Raw genomic sequence first — 23,437 nt, forward strand, 5'->3', positions numbered from 1 at the left:
GCTAACTGGAAAAACGTTCCCTTGCATCTTACGATATCTCTCATCCGTGCCCTACATTAAAAAGTTAGACTAAATAATATAAGGGGTTTTATGCTTCCTCTCCGCCTGGAGTGAGTGCAAGTGGCGGCAAAAAGGTTTGCGTTTCACCGAAGTTCCTTTCCTCCTCCCTCCGCGCCTCTCTGGATGGGCGCGAACGCGAGCCCACGGCGTAGCCAACGCGGCGAAGAGGAGGAGCTCGTCGCCTCTCCTACCCCTTCTCCTTCTCCGACTCCAACTCCGACTCCGGCTCCCAAGTCCCCTACTCCTTTCTCTCCTTCTCTTCCCCCTCCTCCCAAGCGCTCGTTCCCCACCACGACCCGATTCCCCTTCTCTCCATCCCCCGTCGCCGTCTCCTCCGCCGCCGCCGCCGCCGCAGACGCTTCCTCCACCGACAAAGCCTGCGTACTCCTCTTCCTCCTCTTCTTTTCGCCCTCAATAGTCCCACTACTTCTTTGCTTAGTTCAAGTTCACCATGTGATCTTGGGTTGGTCTCTTTGTGGGGTGAAAAACTAGGTTTCATTGTTCGATTGGTGGTTGCTTGGAGTCGAGAGAGAATGCGGCGGGAAGAAGCTTGCGGTCGGTGGGTTCACGACCAGGTAAGAGAGAAATTCTTCAGTTTTTGCTCTAAAACCGTTTAATATGATATAGAACAGCTACCTTTTTACTTGTTTGTTGTTTGAGTGATCGTTTTTAGGGTTCCATTTCATTCTTTTTTAGAATATTGAGATTTTTAGGGATTTAAGTCCTATATTTGTTTATCTTGGCTTTTGGTTATAATTCCAACCTCAAAAGAGACAACTTTTACTCTTTAGAGTAATAAAAGAGGGATTTGTAAGCATGCTGTTTGAATTTCTTTTAGTTTTCCGTTTGATCTTGTTGTCCGAATTTCCAAATGCCATCTTGTCTATTTACATCTGAGCATCCTTAGTTTTCATCATCTTGGAAAAGCCACTTTTTGATGTTCTTACTCTTCTAGCTGCATGTATTTGATACCAAATGAATATTAGCAGAGCAAATTTTAGGGACCTCACTAGTGCATTTAAAATCCATATGATAGAGGTTCTCAAAGAGCAGAGTTTGTACTTTTGCCCAGTCTATTGGTGACAATTGTGCCTATGAATTGGTCGATTTCATTTCCAACACCGCATTCTTTGTCGTTTTCATTAGGACTTAGATAGCGAGATGGCCTTGCCTCTTTCTCAGATAAGTTCGATGAGTTCACTAACCTCTAGTAAGAGACTAAAAGTTTCAGCTAACTTACTAAACCACTAACCCACGCTCAAGTAACAAACGAATCTTACAAAGGTTGGGCTAAGAGGCAAACATGTGCTCATTAATACCCTTTCTTTTGTTCCCCTAATAAAAAATGAAGACTGAAGTTTTTCATCAGAAAGTTTAGAATCAGCTGAAGTTGTTTGTTTTTTGGTATGTGCAGTAAAATGTTGTCTGATTCTCTTTCGCAAATGGCTATAATATATCTGTAGCTTCTAATTTTAACAAGCTTATTTTTTATTTTATGAGTGTTTTTAAATATATAGATAAGATAGCGTCAGCTTTGTAATTAGGAACTTCCAACTTTGCTTTCAAAACTGGGTGCTTTACTCTAACTTAGCGGTGCAAAAGATTTTTGCTGTATTTTTATTTCCATTTTGTTCCTCAACTGCAGGAAACAAGCAACGAGGATTTTCACTTCTGCACCTATTGTGAAAAGGCATGATGCATACACTCTTGAGACTGAAGATGGTATCATTGTGATAATTCAGGGCATGATAAACAGAGAGCGCATGCAGAGCAATGGGTTTCCTCCTGAGGTTTGTGGACATTTTGGAATCTTTTGTGCTCAGCAAGTGCTTAATGCAATGAGATGCTCAAATTTATGCCTGAAAAAAAGTATTTATTTACATAAATTTGTGTTGAATCTGAATTTTCATATGTAGCTTTCGCGATCTTTTTTTTTTTTTTTTTTTTCCACGAATAACTGGCGACAAAAATGCCTCTCTGCTAACCCATGAATTGTATGACTCTCCAAATTAAAAAGGGCTCTTTTTGTAGGAAACTACAGTTTCCAGTTTAAACAAATTCAAATTATATAGCACAATGTGGTCAAATAGATGATTCGGCAGGGAGATAATACTGAAAAGCCTCTAATAAAATTTCTCTGTCAATAATGCTTGTTAAGCAGTATTTCATATATTCACTGCCATCTTATACAAATATATTTTAAACTGTTACTGTACTCACGCACTTCATTTCAAATTTAAAGCAGGAAGTGAGAAATTATATTTTACAAGTAAGAAATTAATAAGGATTATATTTAAAACTGTCTGTTTTTGTTGGTGAACACATTTAAGTGAGTGGGACTAATGTTTATTGTGATTTTTTTTCCATATTATGCGAATAGGTGAGCAAATGTTTCCTGATTGGATTTCCTTACAATTGGGATCAGTATGCTAACGAATATCTCCAAAAGAATCCTGCCTCTACAAATTCTTTGGGAAGTTTCTTTAGTGTTAGCGAGCAGCATAAGGATTCAATTAAAGGAGGTGACTTTGGGGCCAAAATAACCAGAAATTTCATCGATAGTATTAAAAATCTATTTCAGCTTACTTCCGTGGATTCTATTGTGCAAAGATCTCAATGCTTGCCGAATGAGGCAGAAACACATAAGTACAAGGATGCCAATAAAAATGTTGATCTCATGCCACATTCTGTGGAAGGGAACTTAAGTGCTAAAACCATTGAAAGCTCAGAAATATCGGGGATGAAAAGTGTTTTAATTAGTTCATCTCTAAATGTGGAAGATGTTATACCAGGAGAGCAAAATCATAGTGGAAATTTACGAACAGATGACCGAAATGTTTTGGATAATACCTCAGTCCAGAAAGGTGCGACCATAATAGATGCAGGTTTATTGAAGGTCCGCATGAATGTAGCTAGAACCCTTCTTGATTCTTGTGGCAGCACTTCTCGAAAAATTTCAACTAGAAAAGCTGGAGCTAGAACAAAGTCGCAGGTTTCATCGCTGAACAGAGAAGTTGAGCCTTCTGATTTGAGTCAAGAAAATACAGGTTCTTATTGTGTTAAAGGGGAATCAACAAGCTTAATTAATGTGGAGGTATCTTATTCGAAGTTAGTCATGAATAACAATTGCATCCTTAATTTCTATGAAAGATTTTTTTTGTACTACAGAAAAAAAAAACTTTGATTTTGCAAAATAGGCAATTAATTCTGAAGCTCCAGTAGTAGAGAAGAGGAGCAAGGATGAAGTATTGAGCACACCAAGGAAGAGGAAGATCAAACAACCAACCTCTAGTGTAAGTTATTAGATTCAAATGTCTGTATCTATATAACGAATTTTAGGAACTTGTTTATCTACAGGTAAATTAATTAATGCTTTCAATATGATCACTCTCACATGTAGTCCTCAAACTGTGGGCTTGTTGCATTTTTGTTGCTAAACGTTAATTTTTCCCACCTGCTCAAACTTTTCTAAATGTTGAACTCATGTAGTGTGGTAATGTCTCAACTAATATAGTTGATGGAATGGTGATGTGGTAGTGTTTCACTAATACGTTTGCCACCTCATTAGTTAGGAAGGAGTGGGAGAAATTATTGCCTACATTAAGTGCACCACATTATTATTGCAATGGAAGCTAAATTCAGGCATGAGGGTCTTCAAATTGAAATCAAATTTACTAGATGTGGTTGACAATATTTAAAAGGCCTTCATATTACAAACCATCAGTCTCGGACACCATTTCTTGTTTGTTGAACAATAACCCTCTTTACATTTTGGGACCGCTTTGATTTGTAGTTAATAGTTCTCCAAAACAAATGATATTGGCTATGAGTCTTTTTCGATGTTGTAAATCACGTCGAGTAGATTAGGTTGTAATTTGAAATGCTTTATTTTTCAACTTGGATAAGCAGATGCCTTGCGCTCTAGTAGTAATTTTCAAAACCTTGATACTTGAACTTAGAAGCACTAGGGCCATGTTTGTTTCACTCAAAGTGGAGGGGAGGTGAAGTTGTATTTCTACTGTAAATACTTTTGTTTTTCAGTTTGCTGTAAATTAAGTTTGATAGCTCCACTTTCTCATCATGCCATAATTGACTTCGCCCTGGATGATGGTGAAGTCAATTATGGGAGAGAAAGAAATAGGAAAAAATAATAAAAAATTAACTTACTGTAACTTTTTTCACTCTTTTATGTGCTAGTGTGAAAATTTTTAGTACAATAAACAAAAAATGTGGAATAAGTACAGCTCCAAACCATTAACTTCCTATCAGACAAATAGCGGTGGAAGAAATATTTTCACCTGAACTTCAGTTAAAAGTCATTTTCAGCTTGAAAATCTCTTACAGGCAAACAAACAAGCCTTAGGTGCAAGAAAAACTTTTTGCCTGCCTTTTTTCCTCTTGGTGATGTGCTAGTGATATAGTAGTTATGTAAGGCAATGATTGAGATGGCACGTTTTTGTTGCATTGGCATTTGTCAACAAATATTGTTGTACGAAACCTGAAGGTAAGACTTAATTTCAACACTTAGAGAGGTTTGAGCCATCGAATTAAGAAGTTTGAGCCATTTGATTATCTATGCAATTTGTCCCTGTTGATAAAGATTCTAGCTTTTTTGCTAAATGCTTGTTGAACATTATATTGTTAATTGTCCAAGATGAATTCTGAAAAATCATGAGATTTTCCTTTAAGAAATGTCAAATGTATTTTAAACTAAACAGTAATTTGGATTGATTAATATTTGATTAATTGCTTTCTTTTTCTTTTTTTTTTTCTATGGATATTTTTATATGAGATAAACAATTGGGCTGCCCAGTCTCCATAACATTAACATGTTTGAGAGGTAGGCTTTAATGTTTTGTATTTTTTTTTTAATCAATTGTTGCTTAGGGAAAAAGTGGGGCATATACTAAAGACTAGGGTGACCTGATCTGATTATTGTGAATTTTGAGTATGATAACATAAGTTTCTTGGCTAGTTTTGCTTCAAATCTCTTCTTTCAGTTGTAGTCTAATGTAAAGATGGTACACTTATCAGATTGCCTTGTGGGGTTAATGATGATTTAACTAAATAGGAATGATAGTACTTTTTATAATTAACATACGACACTGGGATATCTCAATCCTTTTTAAGATGATTAATTTTGGTGCTTATTTGATACTTTAAATATGCGTTGGAGACAAAATTTGAATAGAGAAGTTGGATCTTCAATTATATGTAAAGAAAATGAAGATTTCATTATTTAGTTAGGAAATCTTTGAGCAAGACCTAGGGTGGCATGAGAATGGGCCAGGTTATTTTAGCCTCCCCCAAGCCTTATCCGGCCTAGAAAAATATATACATTGTTATATCCTTTTACCTTCACACAGTCCAGATTGACTGAGTTAGGCCGTAGTCAAATAATAAAATCCTGGGTTGGTCGGGTCACCCTAAGTAAAGGAAAGCTTGGGCCCAACTTGGAATTTTTGGGCCTTCCATTTTAAGGCCCAGGCCAATCCGATGAACCAGGTTGGGCTTGACTTGGTTCACCCAAAACCAGCCTAAGTCTATTTTACTTAGGCTTATCATCAGGGTTTGCTAATGTGAAGGTATTAAATTTTTAAGGTAGAATCGTACAGAACGTACCTGAACTATAGACCATTTTGATTTGGCTATCCAACTTTTCAAAATTTTGATTTTACTATCCAACCTTTCAATTTGTTTGATTTGAGTTATTCAACGGTACATTGACTTTAAGCTAAATACTGTAATGAATTTATAGTTGCAAGAACTCCATATACTTATTAAATTTGTGAAGATAAATGACGCATTCAATTTTTCAAGTCAAAGTGCCGTTGATTGATTCAAATCAAACAAATTGCAAAGTTTGGCGGTAAAGTCAAAATTTTGGAAGGTCGGCTAGCCAAATCAAAGTGGTTAATAATTCAGTTATGTTTGGTAGGTTTTTACCAATTTTTAAACTTTGTTATGAATTAGTAAAAGAAATTAATTTGCTTTGGAGTTATTTGTTTATTCCCTAGAGAAGAAGTTGAGAACTTTAATTTTGCAAACAGGTTATTCATTTAGAGGCTTCCCCGGTGGAGAAAAAGACCAAGGAAAAAGTTTTGCGGACTACAAAAAGAACAACCAAAACACCAACCTCTCAGGTTTGATGTAGAATCAATTTAATTTTATGCAATATTCATATTAGATACTTAAAGTTAATTTACTTAAGGTGATTTATTTATGTTATTAATAAACTTATGTTACTTTGTTGATTGATTTTTATAAGCTTGTTATGGAACAATCATTTGTTACGTGCGGTGATTACTTTTAATTAAAAGTGATTCATATCAAGTCCACTGTCTTAGTGAATTCTGCCCAGGCTTGATAAGATTAATCTGTTCAGAGGATAGCCTTGAATTCTTTGCATTGTTTTTTGTTTTGAACCGAAGAAAGGGAGAAAAAAGAAAAAAATCAATGCTTGCCTCACAGTCCGGAGGAATTATTCTACAGTACTAGGTGAACTGGCATGATTATTGTGAATCAGATATAATGATTGAATCACTGCATTTTGAGCCTCAGAGGCTTTACATGATTTAGTTATTTTCCCACAGTACTATAAGATAGCTTTGAGAATTTTATCGACCAACTCTACACCCTATGAGCCATCATTAAATAGTGCTGCACCTCAAAGTATGGTCAAATAGGGCCACAGATATTCTTTAATTAGCTAGATGCATGGTCATGCTTTGATCCATAAGCATGGCTGAGAAATGCTCAATTATGAGACTAAATCTCATAGTCATGATGGCGATACAAGCACTAGTGGTTAGCAGAAGCAGGAAGATACAGGTATTCGGACTTAAATGCAGATAAAACAATGTAATGTGTGAAATTTTTAACATATCAAGAAAGTATTTACACATGTATTTAACTTGTAACAAGTTAGTATTCTTTGGTTTCAACTTTCCAAACAAAGCTGGTATATACAAATGCATTCACTTTTGGGGCTGTCTACTATTACATGACATGATTTTTGGGTACTATGGACTAGAACTAGAATTGTTTGACAACTTATAACTTAGATGAGAAAATAAAGTATTTATTGGTCCTTTTGCCAAGCATTTATGTCCTTGATCCAAAATGGTGCTTATATATTGTTTTTGAACTCTCTTTTATTCTGTTTAGGTATATCAAGCTCCAATAACTCGACAACATGCTAAGCAACTGTCTTTTGCCTCTCCGGAGTCTCTCAACTTGAGAAGAACTAGATCAGGTAACTATTTTCATGTAAAATTCTCTGCATTATATCTGTTCTCTCTATCTTGTTCCTTTAGCTCAAGTTTTAATATGTTTATATCTTGCTTCCATTGGTTATCTGGTATTTTTGTAGGTCGTATTATAGTTCCACCACTGGCTAAGGGATCTCAACAAATAATTTATGATGCGGTTTGTGAAATTTTCTCTCTCCTTTGATGCTTTGTTTTCTCCCTTTCACTGTGTACAGGCACAGTAGTGCAACTATGTGCAGAAATTGCTTGCATGTGTCAATTGCAATATATGTGATGGTCAAAATTGCTACATATATAAGCATTATTGGAAACCCTTCAATTCGGTATTTTATTTTCACTATTCAATGTAAAGTCCTCTCTAGAAGTACTTAAATTGTAGTTTTCAGAGACAACACACTCTAGTATGGTGATATAGAAGTTTTTGGTAGGTCTCCTTATTAAGGCTTTAAGATCCAAAACTCTATTTAATGCTTTCATTAGCATTTACCTGATTTGACCTAGTTGTTGACATATTTAAATGACGAAAACCTGAACAGATGAATATAAATTTGTAGTTGTTTAAAATCATTATGATGGTTGTTGCATAAGCATTCAAAACTGTGAGGAGAAAGCACTGTCAGCATATCATTGTTTTGTGTTTCTTTGTCAGCTCTTCATAGTAGAGCTTGTGATTAGTTCTTAAGGACCATACGTTATCAGTAGGGCTGGCAAATGAGCGAGCCAGCTTGTGTTCGACTCGCGTTCGACTCGATATTCGGCTCGCTCAAGCTCGGCTCAAATTAATTTCAAGTCGAGCTTGAGCCTAAATTTAGGCTCGAAATTAATTTCAAGCTGAGCTTTAGTATTACCGGGCTCGCTCGAATTAGGCTCGAAAAGCTCGAAATATATATGTCTATATATATAGAATTAGTCTACTATGCTATCAATAGTATCAACTACTTGCTATTAGGTTTTCAGCCATTGGATGAAGGGATAAGCGATTAGGATGATAGTGATTCTCTAGAGTTGAGTGGGTGCTTAGTTGAATAGTATGATCTATCGGGTGAAAATGGTCAAAGTGGTAGATCTAACGGCACAAAATTCAACAGCACTAAACATTTGGTACTATCGATAATATAGTAGATGAACTCTCTCTTTATATATATATAGTCCGGCTATTATACTATGTATAGTACCAATCATTTTGTGCTATCGAGTTTTCTGCCGTTAGATCTACCTATATATATAGAGTCTGGCTATTATACTATCGATAGTACCAAGCGTTTGGTGCTATCAAGTTTTCTGCCGTTAGATCTATCCCTTTGGCCATTTTCATCCGTTAGATCATATTATTCAACTACCCACCTCCCCAACCCTAAGGAGCTACTATCATCCTGACCACACATCCCTTCATCTAAGGACCAAAAACCTAATAGCAAGCGGTGGGTACTATTAATAGTATAGTAACCTAATTCTATATATATATATAGGCTAGGGCTATTATACTCTTATGAGTATAAACTCCTTTATACTTATAAATTTTTGGCCATTGGATGTGCAATTAGGATGATAGTGGTCCCCTAGAATTGAGTGGGTGGTTGGTTGAATAGTATGATTTGCGAATGGAAATGGTCAAAAGTATAGATCTAACGATAAAAACTTATGAGTATAAAGGGGTCTATACTAATAGGAGCATAGCAGTTGAACTCTCTCTATATATAATTATATATAATATATATTTTAATTATATAAAGTAATATATATTATGTATTTTAATTATATGTATATAGAATTTAGATTATTGGGCCCACAAAATCAAACCAGCAAAATCCTACTCTAATTGCGCTCTCTTTTTCTTTTTCACTCACTCACAGAGTCGCTTTTCCTAATTTTTCAATATTATAATATCGTATTTCATGCATTCATTTTATATGTTGAGCTATTAGACATTTTTTGTATCGAATTTTAGATAATATTTTATAAAAATTAAACTATAGATTGCACAATGTTAAGAATTTCAAGCAGCTCGTTTAGGGCTCGAGCTCGCTCGACTCGAAATTAGGCTAGCTCGAGCTCGGCTCGAATTAATTTGAAGCCAAGCTTGAGCCTAAATTTAGGCTCGAAATTAATTTCAAGCCAAGCTTGAGCAGAGATCAGCTCGCTCGAGCTCGGCTCGTTTCCACCCCTAGTTATCAGAGAAAGGAAAATTTGTCTTTTTTGGGTATTTGATTTATTTTGGAAGCATGAAATTTAAGACATTTCGTGCAAAAGAATAAAGATAAAGTGTCACGCCCCGGGCCTAATTTGGAAAGGATTTTCTCCAAAAAGGGTTTTTATCTTTTTTTTTTTTTGTTGAAAATCAGAGTGTGTAGAAAACTGAACAGGGAGTTAACAGATCTGCTACATGTACAAAGGATTCACTATCCACACGGACAAAGTTTTCCCTTTACATGCATGATGTTGGGATAGAAAGCAATCAAACCATACAAGAGCCTATCCACAATGAAGATAACATTCAACCCAATAAACATTCACATCAAGAGCATGATGAACAAAATGAACTTTCATTTTATTCTCTAAAACAAGGATTTAAGAGCCGTGGCATGGGGTCGTGTTGGAAACTTACCGGCACGGTGCGTGTTGGGCCGTGCCGAGCCGATGCGTGCCGGTCACAAAAATATATGTGTGCGGACACGGAATGACATGAAATATTTATTTTCTTTAGCAACAAAATATGCCAATTATTAATTATGTATTGTTATCCAATCTTTTGAACTTTATTGAGAAAAATATTTACTAAGTTAAAGAATAGAGGTTTTAAGTTGTGCCATCGGTAGGGGGCTGTATCATACCGGCACGATACGGCACGGTGGATACGGTCCGTGCTGATGGATACTTAAATTCTTGTCTACAAATATACATCAATCAAAACCTTCATTTTTAACGCTTCTTATTCCTCACAAGAAAATGTTTAAAATCTCCATTTTTTAATTAAAATATTTGAAACACAACATTACATCACCAAAAGTGTTTTACTTATTAATAACCATACTGTTGTAATCAAAATGACAAAAAAACCAACATTTCAGAACTAAATGTGAATATGAAACCACAACGACCGTATAATCATTGCAAGGGCCGACTCTAAGAAGTAGAGCATAATCAATGTAGGGCCAAAACTGGGCCTTATACTGCTCTAGTTATGTATCCTCACTCAGCATCCTGGTCCACTCCTTGAACATCACCTATAAAATAGTAGGGGTGAGAAAGGCATAAAATCGTTTCTCAATGGGTGCAACTTGCCAGCCGACGGCAAGCTGCATCAAATGGTCAACGAGAAAGGATATCAATAAAGTTGGAATGTAAACAGGTAAGATGTGAGCAATAGCAATATGAAAAGCATGATAAGGGAGTAATGTATTACTGTAAAGAAATCATGTCATGATAACAGTGATTAAAAAAAAAAGCCCATGGTGCACCTAGGCGCATAGGGTTGTTAGAGCCTAAGCGCCAAGGTTTAAGTGCCGTGGCACGGAGGCATGCCGTTGTCTACCTAGCATGGTACGGCACTAGTGGACTTTCGTGTCGACACATGGTACGCTTGCGTGCCAATGGATACGCATGACCTCCTACTGGACACGCTTTGGCACGGACTTATTTCAGTTTTTTTTGTTCCAATAAACTCTTATAATGTTATTTTGAAAGATTTAATCAAATAAGTATGAATACTTGCTATGTATAGCTTATTATACTCATCAATTAATATACTTGTAATTTTTTTTGTGTGTAAAGTACAACTATATCTTATGCAGAACATAAATTTTTATAGGTTAGAATTTTTAAAATGCAAAAACATCTTTTTTTTCTTTTTTCTTTAACCATATTACAGTCTTTCTTTCACAAAATACAAAAAAATAATTTTAAAAATAATTTTAAAAATTATTTGAAAAAATTATTTTTTAATTAATTTTTTCAAAAAATTAGTAGATCTATCAAAAAATTAAGGGCGTGTTTGGATCCATGTAAAAGCAGTCCGAAAATTTTTTTTTAGTTGAAAATTTTTTTTCCATTGTTTGGTTCTTTGTAAAAAATTTTTCTCGGAAATTTTTTTTTACGAAAACGCAGAAAACTCGCGTTTTCGTTTTCCTCTCCGACGAAGCGAAAAACGAAAAGCTACAGTGAAAAACACGGGGCTCACATGGTGCGGCTGATGCGCCTTTTGCACGCGGTCCACGAGGTGTGCTTCACCTCGTGGACCAAGAGAGAGAGAGAGAGCAGTGAACCTAGCTCTCTCCCTTTTTAATTATAATATATATATAATTTTATTTTATTTTATTTTTTTTATAAATATATTATTATATAATATTTTATTTAATATATAATAATTCGTTATTTTAATATATTAAATATATATGTGAGTATATAATTATAATACATATTTATTAATATTATAATTATAAAATATAAATAATTAATAATAATATATTAGATAATTATTATATACTAATAATATATTAATATATTAATAGAGAAAATATTATAATAATATAATATATAATAATATACTAATGAACAAAATATTAAATATTTCATTTATTTTTCTTTCCTTTCACCCCAAACAACTATCATTGGAGAAACAACGTTCTTATCCTTACCGAAACCGAAGACAGTAGCACAACTTAAACTTTTTCTCTGACCCGAAATTTTTTTTTCTATCGCGAAAATTTTTTCACAGTTATATGCTGTGGTAGACCAAACACACCGCCATAACCTAAATTATATACAAATAAAATAAATAATATACAAATAGATTTAATTAATTTTTCATTTTATTCAATATGGTCAATTTTCTAGCACAAAAATAAAATTATGTTTGATGTGCCTCAAAATTGTTTATCTGAGTTCCGATTGTGTCCCCTAAATTTGCCAAAATTTCGCGAGTGGCGATCAAATTTTGATAATAATCTTGTGAAGAAAAATGCATTTCTGTGGAAACGAGTGTTCTCAAATATGATAAATTAAAATTTAGCCCCAATATTTGATAAAAAAAAATATATATAGTTTTTGTTGCCTAACAAAAGAGATCTTCCAGATTTCAAGTGTCTTTGGGGGGGGGTTGTAGGTAACCTTCAAGAATGCTCGGAGTACCCAAAAAACAAAACAAAAACAAAAAAAGAAAAAGCAAAAAAAAAAAAAGCATAGTGTCGGCACGGCACTGTGTCGTGGCAGTGTCCAAGACCCTCCAGTACCGTGCCACCTTCTCGTGCCGGTTCGTGCTGTACAGCACGGAGCGGCACTTTAAACCTTGGAAATAACCACGTTTTCGAAAGAAAAAAAAAATAAAGAAAAGAAAAGAAGCCAAGCAACATATATGATAAGTTTTAAAAAAACAAAATAACACAAATAAAACTAAAGAATAGATTATCTTTTTGTCTCCAAATAAAGGCCAGCATAAAGGTAACTAGTAATTCACAAACATATAGGAAGCTTTGATTTGAAAAACATATAATTATAAGCACAAGATCATAAAAAAGTACATATATAAAAGTTTAAAGTTTAAAGTTTCAAGCCAAAAATCATTGAAGGGGCATTATATGAAAGCTAAGTGTTGAAGGCCCCAAGCCAAAATACGTCACACTAGAAATATTAATTAGTCCTCAATCATCAATTATCAATCATCATCTTCATCACTTGATGAAGAATACTTCTCTCCTTTGTCAGATTTGTCATTTGATGATTGTTTAGGGTTTTAGATTATGTTAGTTTAGGATTTCAGATTTATATTTAGATGTTTCAATCCAATAGACCAATAAATATATTGATCCAAATCCGTTAGAGTATATTGATCTAGATCCAAACCCGTTAGGATAGATATGAAGAAGGCGCGCCTTGAGCACGCCTTGCGCCTAGCTCTAGGGGCGCGCCTAGGCAACATCGCTTGCCTAGGCGTTGGCCGATGAGCCTAACGCCTAGGTGCTCGCCAAGGGCGTGCTTTTTTAAACACTGCATGATAGCCAATGTCGAAGGGTATAATATAACTGTATAACAAGCTAATGAATAGAACTATCCTGAGTCATGACATCTAATAGATACTCAAAGATGTCCCAAGTATCTCACGCGTCAACTGGACTAAAGTCTAACAAATAAACCAGATCCGTGCCACTATTGGTCAATAGACCTCAGGCTCATTGCCACGATAAAGCGCTCAGCATGTATCACCAGGTGCAGCTAGACGGCTCTTTGGTCAGCTTTCGACGACTTTTGCGGAAAAGAACACTACTGCGGTTGATCAAACCATTGGTGTACATGAATGTGCGGCGAGCGGTGGCGATCATCATACAAATGCTCAATCGAATAATAGCAGGTAACCAAGCCGCGACAACTGGTTGCTAAGTCTCACAAAGAGAAATCAGGACCCTATGGGGTCTGTGCTCAATATAAGGTGCCAGATATATCATGGTCTACTCTAAATGTCATATATAGCTACTAGCAAGTATGCTGAGTATGTCGTCAAGTATGGTGTCAACAAGTTATCTACTATATATGACAGCTAAGATGTAGAGTGACAATATAATAAGCATGGATGTAGGAATAGAAAACTAGCTAGCAAGTATAATAACGAAAGGAAAGCAAGAAAAGAAACTGTAAATGCACTATACCGACATCCGGATCAGAACACCCACCTATAGTCTGATAGCGTGTTCACGACCACTAGTCACCTGAACCTAACCAACAATAGGTGCAACAACTCAAATCAGTCCTAAAGTGTCAATGCCCAAGCACGGCAAGATTGGGGCATCAATAAAGTAGCACGACCCTTGAAACTATCCCTGAGCATTGTAACTATTATTCAGACGACTGACTAAGTTCCCGCAGTTCAAACAGCCCCTATGTTGTCCCAAAATGCACCCATCTGAGTGTTGGGACAGCCGCACATCAAGTGCGCGATCGCAAGGCCTTTTGGCATCAAACCATGTCGAAACAGGTTCCATTTTTTGCCATTTTCGGCGTGGGAACCATCGGCACTATACTAATCATCCCTCTGCTGGTTGTGACCAACAAGGACCCTCCAGAGGACCTCAAACAAGTTTCGGAGTTCGATAGCATTCACAGCGCCTTGCGGCGGCGAAATTCCACCCCGAGAAGCCCCGAAAAGCCTGAAACTATTATTTACATTTCCTGAACAGCAACTCAATCGTATTCAGCCCTGAGGGACTAAGTTCCCATGTAACAGAACACTAATGAAGTATCGGCCAGTAATAAACACGGCCAAGGATTCTATGCTAATCGGTTCGGCTATAATGGTCCGAAATCAGTATTCTGGCACCTCTTTGGTGTCAGAATGTGTATGAAACCCACAGTCACATAGCCGCTCCCAGTACACTCTCTAATCATTCCAGTACACACACACACACTTTTTTGAGGTAATATCATCTGGGTTTTCTCAGATTTTTTTTTTCTTATTTGGATTCAATTTTCTAATTCATTCCTACCTTTTGTTAATGATAAAATTTGAATTCCTTATATAGATTAAAGTAAAGGTTATTTTCTAAAAAATTGGGTGAAATTGGTGTGAAGGATAATCATATAGCTTTGGAAATTAAAAAAAAATAAATAAAAATTGGGTGATCGATGGGCTTCCGATCTCCACCTCTCTCTTTCTCCACCACCTGTGCCGAGGATAGCCCTCGCACCTTCGATTTCGAACTCCGTTAGGCATATTATACTATAAATTGGTTCATGAGGGAAGAGAAATAAGTGAGAGAAAAGAATACAAAGAGAGAGAAAGAGATAGAGAAAGAGGAGAGGGAGATCACTGTCGAGAAGATCAATTGGGCTCTGGCGAGGAGGAGCTTCCTCAGTGGGGGATTCGAGCTCTACAACTTTTTAAAAATTTTTAGGACAAAAAGGGTTGGATCTTTATCTGAATAAAGGTGAGTGTTTTGAAGGGTTTTTGGGATTTTGGGATTTTGGGATTTTTTTTTTTTTTTGAGCTTTCGTAATGCTGGAGGTTGGGTATTATAATTCTAAGAAAACTGATTCTATTTGCAAGGATGTTGGTGGATAGATGATTAGATTAGATTTAAGTTTAAAATTTATTTAATTCAAATTGTCCTTCATTTTTTTCCTCTTCTTTTCATGTTTTAATTGGTATTTTTTCTCCTCTTTTTTAAATGGTGTATGTAGATCTGTTTATTTGGGGATTCATTTGGGCATGTTGGAGTGGTAAAGTTTGGATTATTAAGCATATCATTCGTTTAAATTGGATGTAGTGTTTAGAATAACCCCCCTTCTTGGAGAGCACTTTCTTTCTTGCCTCTTTTTTTTTTTTTTTTTTTTTTTTTTTTTTTTTTTGGTTCAAATTTACTTTGCAAAGCATCGTTGTTTCTTATTGTTGCTTTCTAGCTTTGGATTTTTTATTTTATTTCTCTAGCACTTAGTATGACTTGAATCTCTTTATTCCATTTGAAGTTGAGGATGTCATGTTGTTTGTTACTACAATACAAAAGCAAATAATTGTTACCTATTTGCTTTGTTATTATTAACATTTCAGTATTGATGGATATAGTTGTTACTTTTTGGAGATACGTAAACGGACTGCTGGTTTTAGGAGTTGGAATTTTGTTTCTCTTAGTATTTGGCATAGACTCAATTGTATCTCTTTACAAATTTAATACCTGTAGGATATAGTTGTTCTTAACCGTTTTTTTGGGAGAAATAAAGATAGAGATTTGACCTCTAAAAAAGTACTTTTCTTGCTCTTCCCTTTTTCTCTTTCTTCCTTTTTCCTTCTTCTCCTTTATATGTACACTAATTAAATGTGCTGCATTTAAATTTCTTATAATATACATAAGGCTACTTTATAAGACATTTATTGTATTTTGTTGTTACAACTTCTTCAATCTAATTTTTGATAGTTATATATATATATCGAGAGAGAGAGAGAGAGAACTATGCTGGAATACTACCAATAGCACCAAGCTATTGGTGCTATTAGGTTTTCGGCTCTTGGATGAAAGAATGTACGGTTAGGATGATATGGGTCCCCTAGGGTTGAGTAAGTTGTTGGTTGGTTGAATAGTATAATCTAACGGGTGAAAATAGTTAAAGGGTTAAATCTAACGGTAGAAAATTCGATAGCACCAAGCGCTTGGTGCTATCGATAGTATCCCAACCGGACTCGACATATATATATATATATATATATAGAGAGAGAGAGAGAGAGAGAGAGAGAGAGAGAGAGAGAGAGAGGGGCTACTATACTATTATGAGTATAGAGCCTTTCGTACTCATAAGTTGTTTTCGATGTTAGGGTTTTTGAATTGACGATCCACACCGTTAAACATGATCTAGAGTATTTGAAACTTCTAGAAAATAAATTTCGTAATTTTTCGAAATCATTATAAAGTCCATCAAGCGGGTATAAAATGAACGGTCAAAATCGAACGACATCCTAAAAATGGATGATCGGATCCTTCAATTTAAGATCGGAGTTATTGTTCTTTATTTAGGTAGTGAATAGAATTTTCTATCAAAAATTCAATCTATTCCGATTCTTTTACACCGTTAAACTAACAAATATTTCATACCGGCCGTTAAAAATTGTCAATTTTGTGAGCTTTTGATCGTAGGGAAAATGATATCGAAAAATTATAAAATTTAATTTTTAGAAGTTTTAAATGCTTTAGATAATGTTTAACGGTATGGATCGTCGATTCGAAAGCTCTATCATCGAAAACAATTTATGAGTACGAAGTCGATCGTACTCATAAGAGTATAGTAGCCGGACTCTATATATATATATATAGAGAGAGAGAGAGAGAGAGAGAGAGATATATATATATATATATATATATATATATATATATATATATATATATATATATATATATATATCAAATGGTTAAAATAGTATCTACCCGTCGTGAAGCGTGAGGCATGGGCCCTACACTAGTTCAGGTTGAAATATCTGAAGTGGCTTGGATCTAGAAACTTGTTATATGCGTTATCTGAATTATATTTTTAGATGACACTTGCATCATGGTTTTATGATTGATAATGTGTTTTCGTTAATATTCTTTCTTGTTAAGCAAACTCAGCTGTTTTTATAGATTTATGCAATTAGTTAGTTTATTACTCTTATGTTATCTAATCATCTAAAATATTTTACCATATTTTATTTAAAATAATATATATAATTAATCAACTTTATTTAGTGTGTCTCCACATATTGCATCCTTGTATTTTTGGAATGTGAATAAGTTGGTTTTACTGTATTTGGTAGAAATAGGATGCGAAATGAGTTCCTTTTTGGTTTACAATGTTAGATTGATTAAGTTGCTCGACCTTTTCGGAACCTAATAGGTGCATAATTTCATGGCAATTGTTTAGGGTCAGCGTGGTATTTTATCTATGGAGTTGCTCTGGAAGATGTTAATCACTGTCGTTGTGTTTGTCCTACTAGTATGTGGCTGATAAAAAAGGCTAAAAGGGTTTGGAAGGACCTAGTTTTAGTAGATTCCAGTGTGAAGAGAGCAAAATATAGTTTTGATTAGGATGGTAGATGGTGATTGATTCTCAGAGTTCAGCGTTGTATTGTTTGTGCTTGCATTCTATCACTACTTGCAAGCGGTGTAAGAAATCAGATTTGTATAGATTCCTTGTCAGATGTATTTCCGGAATACATGATTTTGTTTATGTAACAATGTTGGGGTGTATTACATGTGATGGATGCTATTGGTACCTGAGGTTCCATTAGTGACAACATCAATATGAAAAGTATGGCATTAATTTATTATCAGATAGGAGGTCTATGATCTGAATGCTAGAAAAATTTGATGCTTTATGTAGAGTCAGATTGACACTTATCTGTGTTGGTTGTATAGCATGTTTTTAAAAAACCTGTACACGTATGATGTTTAACTTGATGATTGTAATATATTTTGTTTAACCTTATCCAGTGTATACCTCAGTCTAAATTCAAATAGTTCGAACATAATGTTGTCTATGCTATTAGAACCATTATAACCCACAATATGATGGATGCGTGCTCTATCATTTGAGCTCAGACAGCTTGGTATTTATCTAACTATTAACTTTCGAGAAAATTAAATTTAATCATTTTCATTATTTAGTCTAGAAAAGACATTCATTAGGCTTTATTGTTCCTTGGGATGGCAAGTCTATGTTGATTTACTTGTTTCATCAGCTCTCTTTAACATATATTATCCTGTAATTATATCCTCCATTCTTACAACTCTAGTATACCTTGTGTTACACTCATCTGCACTCTCCTGCTCATAAAAGGAGTTTCTGCTTGCAGGATGGTTCTATTACTGGAATTACTGGTTTACAGCCGACTTCCTATAAAGGTATTTTTATGTTAACCGAGTGTAAACTTGATCACTTTATTTTGTGATGATTCTGGGACATTGTATGCGGCACTGTTTGTAACATTTCTCTGGTGTTTTTTATCTGTCATAAATTAGCTGTACGAAGATCGCTTTTCTTCTGTGTCCTCTTCATGTGATCTCTGTCAGAAATTCCTATGCTTAATCAGTTTCTGTTGATCCAATATTTCCCTTTAGTTGCTGGTAACTTTGGACCGTGTCTGATTTTACCTTATGAGTATGTGATGGTTAAATGTCTTATTCTAAGATGGTCAGTTTCACTTTATTTGTTTGGTTTTGTTTAGTTTTTGTCCATTTTGGTTTGTTTGCTCTGCATCAGAAACAGTATGATGGCCGAGATGCGAAGTGCATTTCTTTTTGATATTGGCTGCAGCAAAAGCCTATCTGTTTCCTGATAACTTGAGAGTGGTTTCTTAGTTTTGGACTTACAACCTTAAAGTAAGTTACAGACATATGTTTTTGACATCTCTCGCCTTTAGGCAAAGTATTAGATAGAAGGCTGAAGATGCCACACTACTAATATTCGAATCTCACAAATATAAAGTTGCTAGATTCTCTTTCTTCTCACTTTCCTTTTTTTTTTTTTCTCTTTTTCTTAAGATTCCTCAGTTTCTTCTGCTGTAACTGTTCCACTTCTTTCTTGTTTAATTATAGTTGCAAAATATGAGGCACTCTATAAGGTGTAGTAACAGTTTCTGATGGCTTGAAACTATTTAACCTTACATTGCCAGAAATTGCCTTCCTTTTTCTATCCTAATTAGGTCTGCGTCCTCTCAGTCATTCTCATATACTTTGTACTTAGGAGTAAACGTAGAATCCTATTCACTTTACCATCATGTAGTTTGGAGTTCAGACTACTATATACTTCACCAACATGAGATTGTCTTTCCAATTCCCAATTAGGACCTTGCTGTCGGTTTTTGAGCACGAGACAAATTATGTGGCAAACTAAAAATGCTATTTAAGCATTTAATTACTTCAAATCTCATCGATCCTCTTAATAAATATTTGCTCAAGGAACCATGTGATTGTCACATGTTTAATTTCCGTGGCGCTTCAACAGCAAGTCCTATCAGGAAACTAGAGAAGCAACTAACAGTGATTCTGAACAATTGATTCAAAATACGGAGATTTTGGGAAAGGGACGCAATTAATTTGTGATCTGATCTCTCATTTTAACTCTCGGTTGTAACAAATTTTTAGTCGTGGATATGTGCTGTAACGTATATAGGAAAGCAGGCAAACCAATAAACTGAGACATGGTAATTTTCTTTCTAATTTTCATGATTATAGCCCTAATTCTGCAGAATTTTTCAGTTAAAGCATGATGAAATATTAGCTAGTCAAACCTTAATGAGACTCTGATCTTGTTTTGTATGCAGGGAGTAAATCAGAGCCGCCTCAAAGGAAAAGGAAACTCAGATGACTGTTTCTTGGAGTGGCTTTAGGGACTAGGTCATCACTCTCTACGCCTCAGTTACTGAAGTTAGGCGATCGGTTAGGAGTGACAGGCTTGTAAATTTTGCTTACACTTCGAATGTAATGTACAATTACCTGTTTTATCTTTCAGATAGTTGCAGAAGTTTCACTTTTGGGTTGTTTCCTTCTTCAAAATGTTTAGGTGCATATACAAGAAGATTTCGAGATGGTATCTTACGGCTTTGTGTAGAATGGTTGTTATCGTTTGCCGTTATGCCGGGAAAAGCTAGGAACAGAATGAAATTATGTCAACATTCTCAGTTAAATTATTGCTCTAGCTCTGATCTTTGGTTTTGTGTGGTTTCTTGCTACCAACAGGGCTTTTTACTCTTTTCTTTTTCTTCTTTTTTTTTTCGTTCGAGATTTGTTTCGCTTAATCATCTTAATGAAAGAATTTCTATATAGCATTCAGGCAACTGTCAAGTTTAAAGGGTTTTGCCATGATGCAAAGTAGAAATATGGCTACTAGGATGCTGCCGTTAAAGCACTACATTATTGACAGTTACTACATAAAAGTACTGCATTACTATTTTGGGCCCTGAAATGAAATTCTTCTGCTATATTTTGGTTCATTTTGGGTCTATGTATCTCAAACATGAAAGGTAAGGATTAAAATAAAATATTTTTAGAAGATTAGTGGCTAAATTGAATACTTGCTGAATGTTTGGAGTTTCAATTGGCAAAATCAACAGTTTGATGACCAAAATGAAACGTGAGTCGAAGTTCAGGGACTAGCAGTGCAATTTTTTGTTAAAAAAAAATAAAATTCTAAAACAAACCTTTCGACTTAGACAAGCCGGGGGTTTAAGGATGCAAATGGATCCGGATTGATGTAGCTTCTGTCCTGATCTGCCTCTAAAGAAATAAAATTAATAAAAAAAGAAAATAATCTGTTTCGAATCCATTCTGATCCGCTAAGGAAATGGAACGGGAGGCAGGAGGTGAGAGGCCACTCCGACCGTGGATCCAACCCATTTGCATCTCTGCAGGGGTTTAGCACATGATCTCGCTCTCACCCTACTTAATCAGAATTAAACCCAAAATTTGTTGGTTCGGATCCAATTGCGAGTTCGGGTCCGGCATGGTGCAAAATACCTTACCTATCCAGCAGTTTCAAGTTTTGTGTTGTGCAAATACCCTGCCTATCCAATATTGATTAAGATTTCATATGTATCCAACCAGCATTAGACCTATTGCTGAACTGCTGCTATCAAGGTGGTAAGGCATTAGTATAGATTTACCAATATCTCAGTGGAAATTAAGGTATCGGTATGAGTTTATTTGACTATCTTAGTGCTAAGGTATCGAAAAAAGTGGACAAGTATTTCAGTAATAAGACATGATGCTGGTAGTGTAAGTATGCATAATTCCGGTACAATATTGGTAGTTAATATGTGGAGGGGGAAATGGATAAATTTCAACCAAGAGTTAACATGATTTAATTAGTTTTCTTTCAACATCTTAATGCTAGAGGCATCACAATCCTAGCTAATAAACATGTAACTAAACGCTAGGGCTTTCATTTAGGACACAAATATATTTTGACCCAGTTTTCTTTTATATATATATATATATATATATATATATATATATATATATATATATATAGAGTGCGTTTGGTATGCTTCTGGAAGCACGGAGCGCTCCGTGTTTCCAAGTTGTTTTCGATCTTCCGACTTTCGAATCGAAGATCGGCTCCGTTAGAGTTGATCTAGAGTATTTGAAGTATCTAGAAAATAAATTTTACGATTTTTCAATATCATTTGCCTAGTGATCGAAGTGGCTCAAAATCAACGGCTGAAAATAAAAATCTTACAAAATATGATGATATGACATTAAAATTTTAGATCAAAGTTATTGATCTTGTTTTATATGGTATAAAGAATTTTCTATCAAAATTTCATGTGATTTGAATATTTCTACACTGTTAAACTTGCAAACGGCTCACCACGGCCATTAAAATTATTGATTTTGAGCCCCTTCGATCACTAGGCAAATGATATCGAAAAATCACAAAATTTATTTTCTAGGTACTTCAAATACTCTAGATCAACTCTAATGGAGCCGATCGTCGATTCGAAAGTCCAAACATCGAAAACAACTTGGAAGCACAGAGGACTCTGTGCTTCCAGAAGCATACCAGCCCACTCCTATATATATATATATATATAGGGTCCGGCTACTATACTATTATGGGTACGATCGCCCTCGTACTCATAAGTTGTTTTCAATGATAGAGCTTCCGAATCGACGATTCACACCGTTAAACGTTATTTACAACATTTAAAACTTCTAGAAATAAAATTTTATAATTTTTCGACATTATTTACCTTACGATCAAGAGGTTACAAATTTGACAATTTTTAACGGTCGGTATGAGATACTTGCTAGTTTAATGGTGTAAAAGAATCAAAATTTGTTGAATTTTTGATAGAAAATTCTATTCACTACATAGATAAAGATCAATAACTTCGATCTTGAATTGAAGGATCCGATCATCCTTTTTTAGGACGTCATTCGATTTTGACCGTTCATTTTATGCCCACTTGATGGACTTTATTATGATTTCAAAAATTTACGAAACTTATTTTCTAAAAGTTTCAAATACTCTAGATCATATTTAACGGAGTGGATCGTCGATTCGGAAGCTCCATCATTGAAAACAACTTATGAGTACTAGGGCTCCAATACTCATAATAGTATAGTAGCCATGGCCTATATATATAGAGCTAGGCTCCTATGCTTTCGAAAGTACGGAGGCCTCCGTGCTTGTAAGTTGTTTTCAATGATGGGACGTCAGATTTGGCGATCGGTTTCGTTAAACATGATCTACGCTATTGGAACTATCTAGAAACCAAATTTCATAATTTTTTGACTTCGTTTGCCTAGTGAACGAGTAGCCTCAAAATGAACGGTTAAAAATAAAAATCTCATAAAAAATAGTGATAAATCACTCAAATTTCAAATCGGAAGTATTGTTCTTGCTCTTGACGTTAAGTAGAATTTTTTATTGAAGTTTTATGTAATTTGGATACTTCTACACCGTTGAACTTAAAAATGTGCCACATCGGCCGTTAAAATAGTCATTTTGAAACCCTGTGATCACTTGGTATATAAATGATATTGAAAAATTATAAAATTTGGTTTCTAGATAGTTCCAATAGCATAGATTATACCTAACGGAGCCGATCGTCGAATTGGATGTCCTATCATCGAAAACAACTTATATATATATAT

General features: G+C 35.0%; 1 protein-coding gene across 1 annotated transcript; it reads left to right on the top strand.

Annotated features, from left to right (window-relative positions):
• Nucleotides 38–20,494, top strand: LOC109722965. The gene is made up of 10 exons (XM_020251138.1): nucleotides 38–441; nucleotides 553–635; nucleotides 1,706–1,850; nucleotides 2,441–3,154; nucleotides 3,258–3,353; nucleotides 6,111–6,203; nucleotides 7,228–7,315; nucleotides 7,433–7,488; nucleotides 18,634–18,682; nucleotides 20,104–20,494. Exons 1-10 carry the CDS (start codon nucleotides 184–186, stop codon nucleotides 20,145–20,147), a joined length of 1,626 nt encoding a protein of 541 aa, XP_020106727.1. The 5' UTR covers nucleotides 38–183; the 3' UTR covers nucleotides 20,148–20,494.

This window comes from Ananas comosus, linkage group 17 (genome assembly GCF_001540865.1).
Source record: "Ananas comosus cultivar F153 linkage group 17, ASM154086v1, whole genome shotgun sequence".
Lineage (NCBI taxonomy): Eukaryota > Viridiplantae > Streptophyta > Magnoliopsida > Poales > Bromeliaceae > Ananas > Ananas comosus.

Coding starts and splice junctions, on each gene's coding strand:
- LOC109722965 (XM_020251138.1), top strand. CDS start 184: ATGGGCGCGAACGCGAGCCCACGGCGTAGCCAACGCGGCGAAGAGGAG. Junction 442..552: donor CCTCCACCGACAAAGCCTGC/GTACTCCTCTTC, acceptor GTGAAAAACTAG/GTTTCATTGTTCGATTGGTG. Junction 7,489..18,633: donor AACAAATAATTTATGATGCG/GTTTGTGAAATT, acceptor TTCTGCTTGCAG/GATGGTTCTATTACTGGAAT.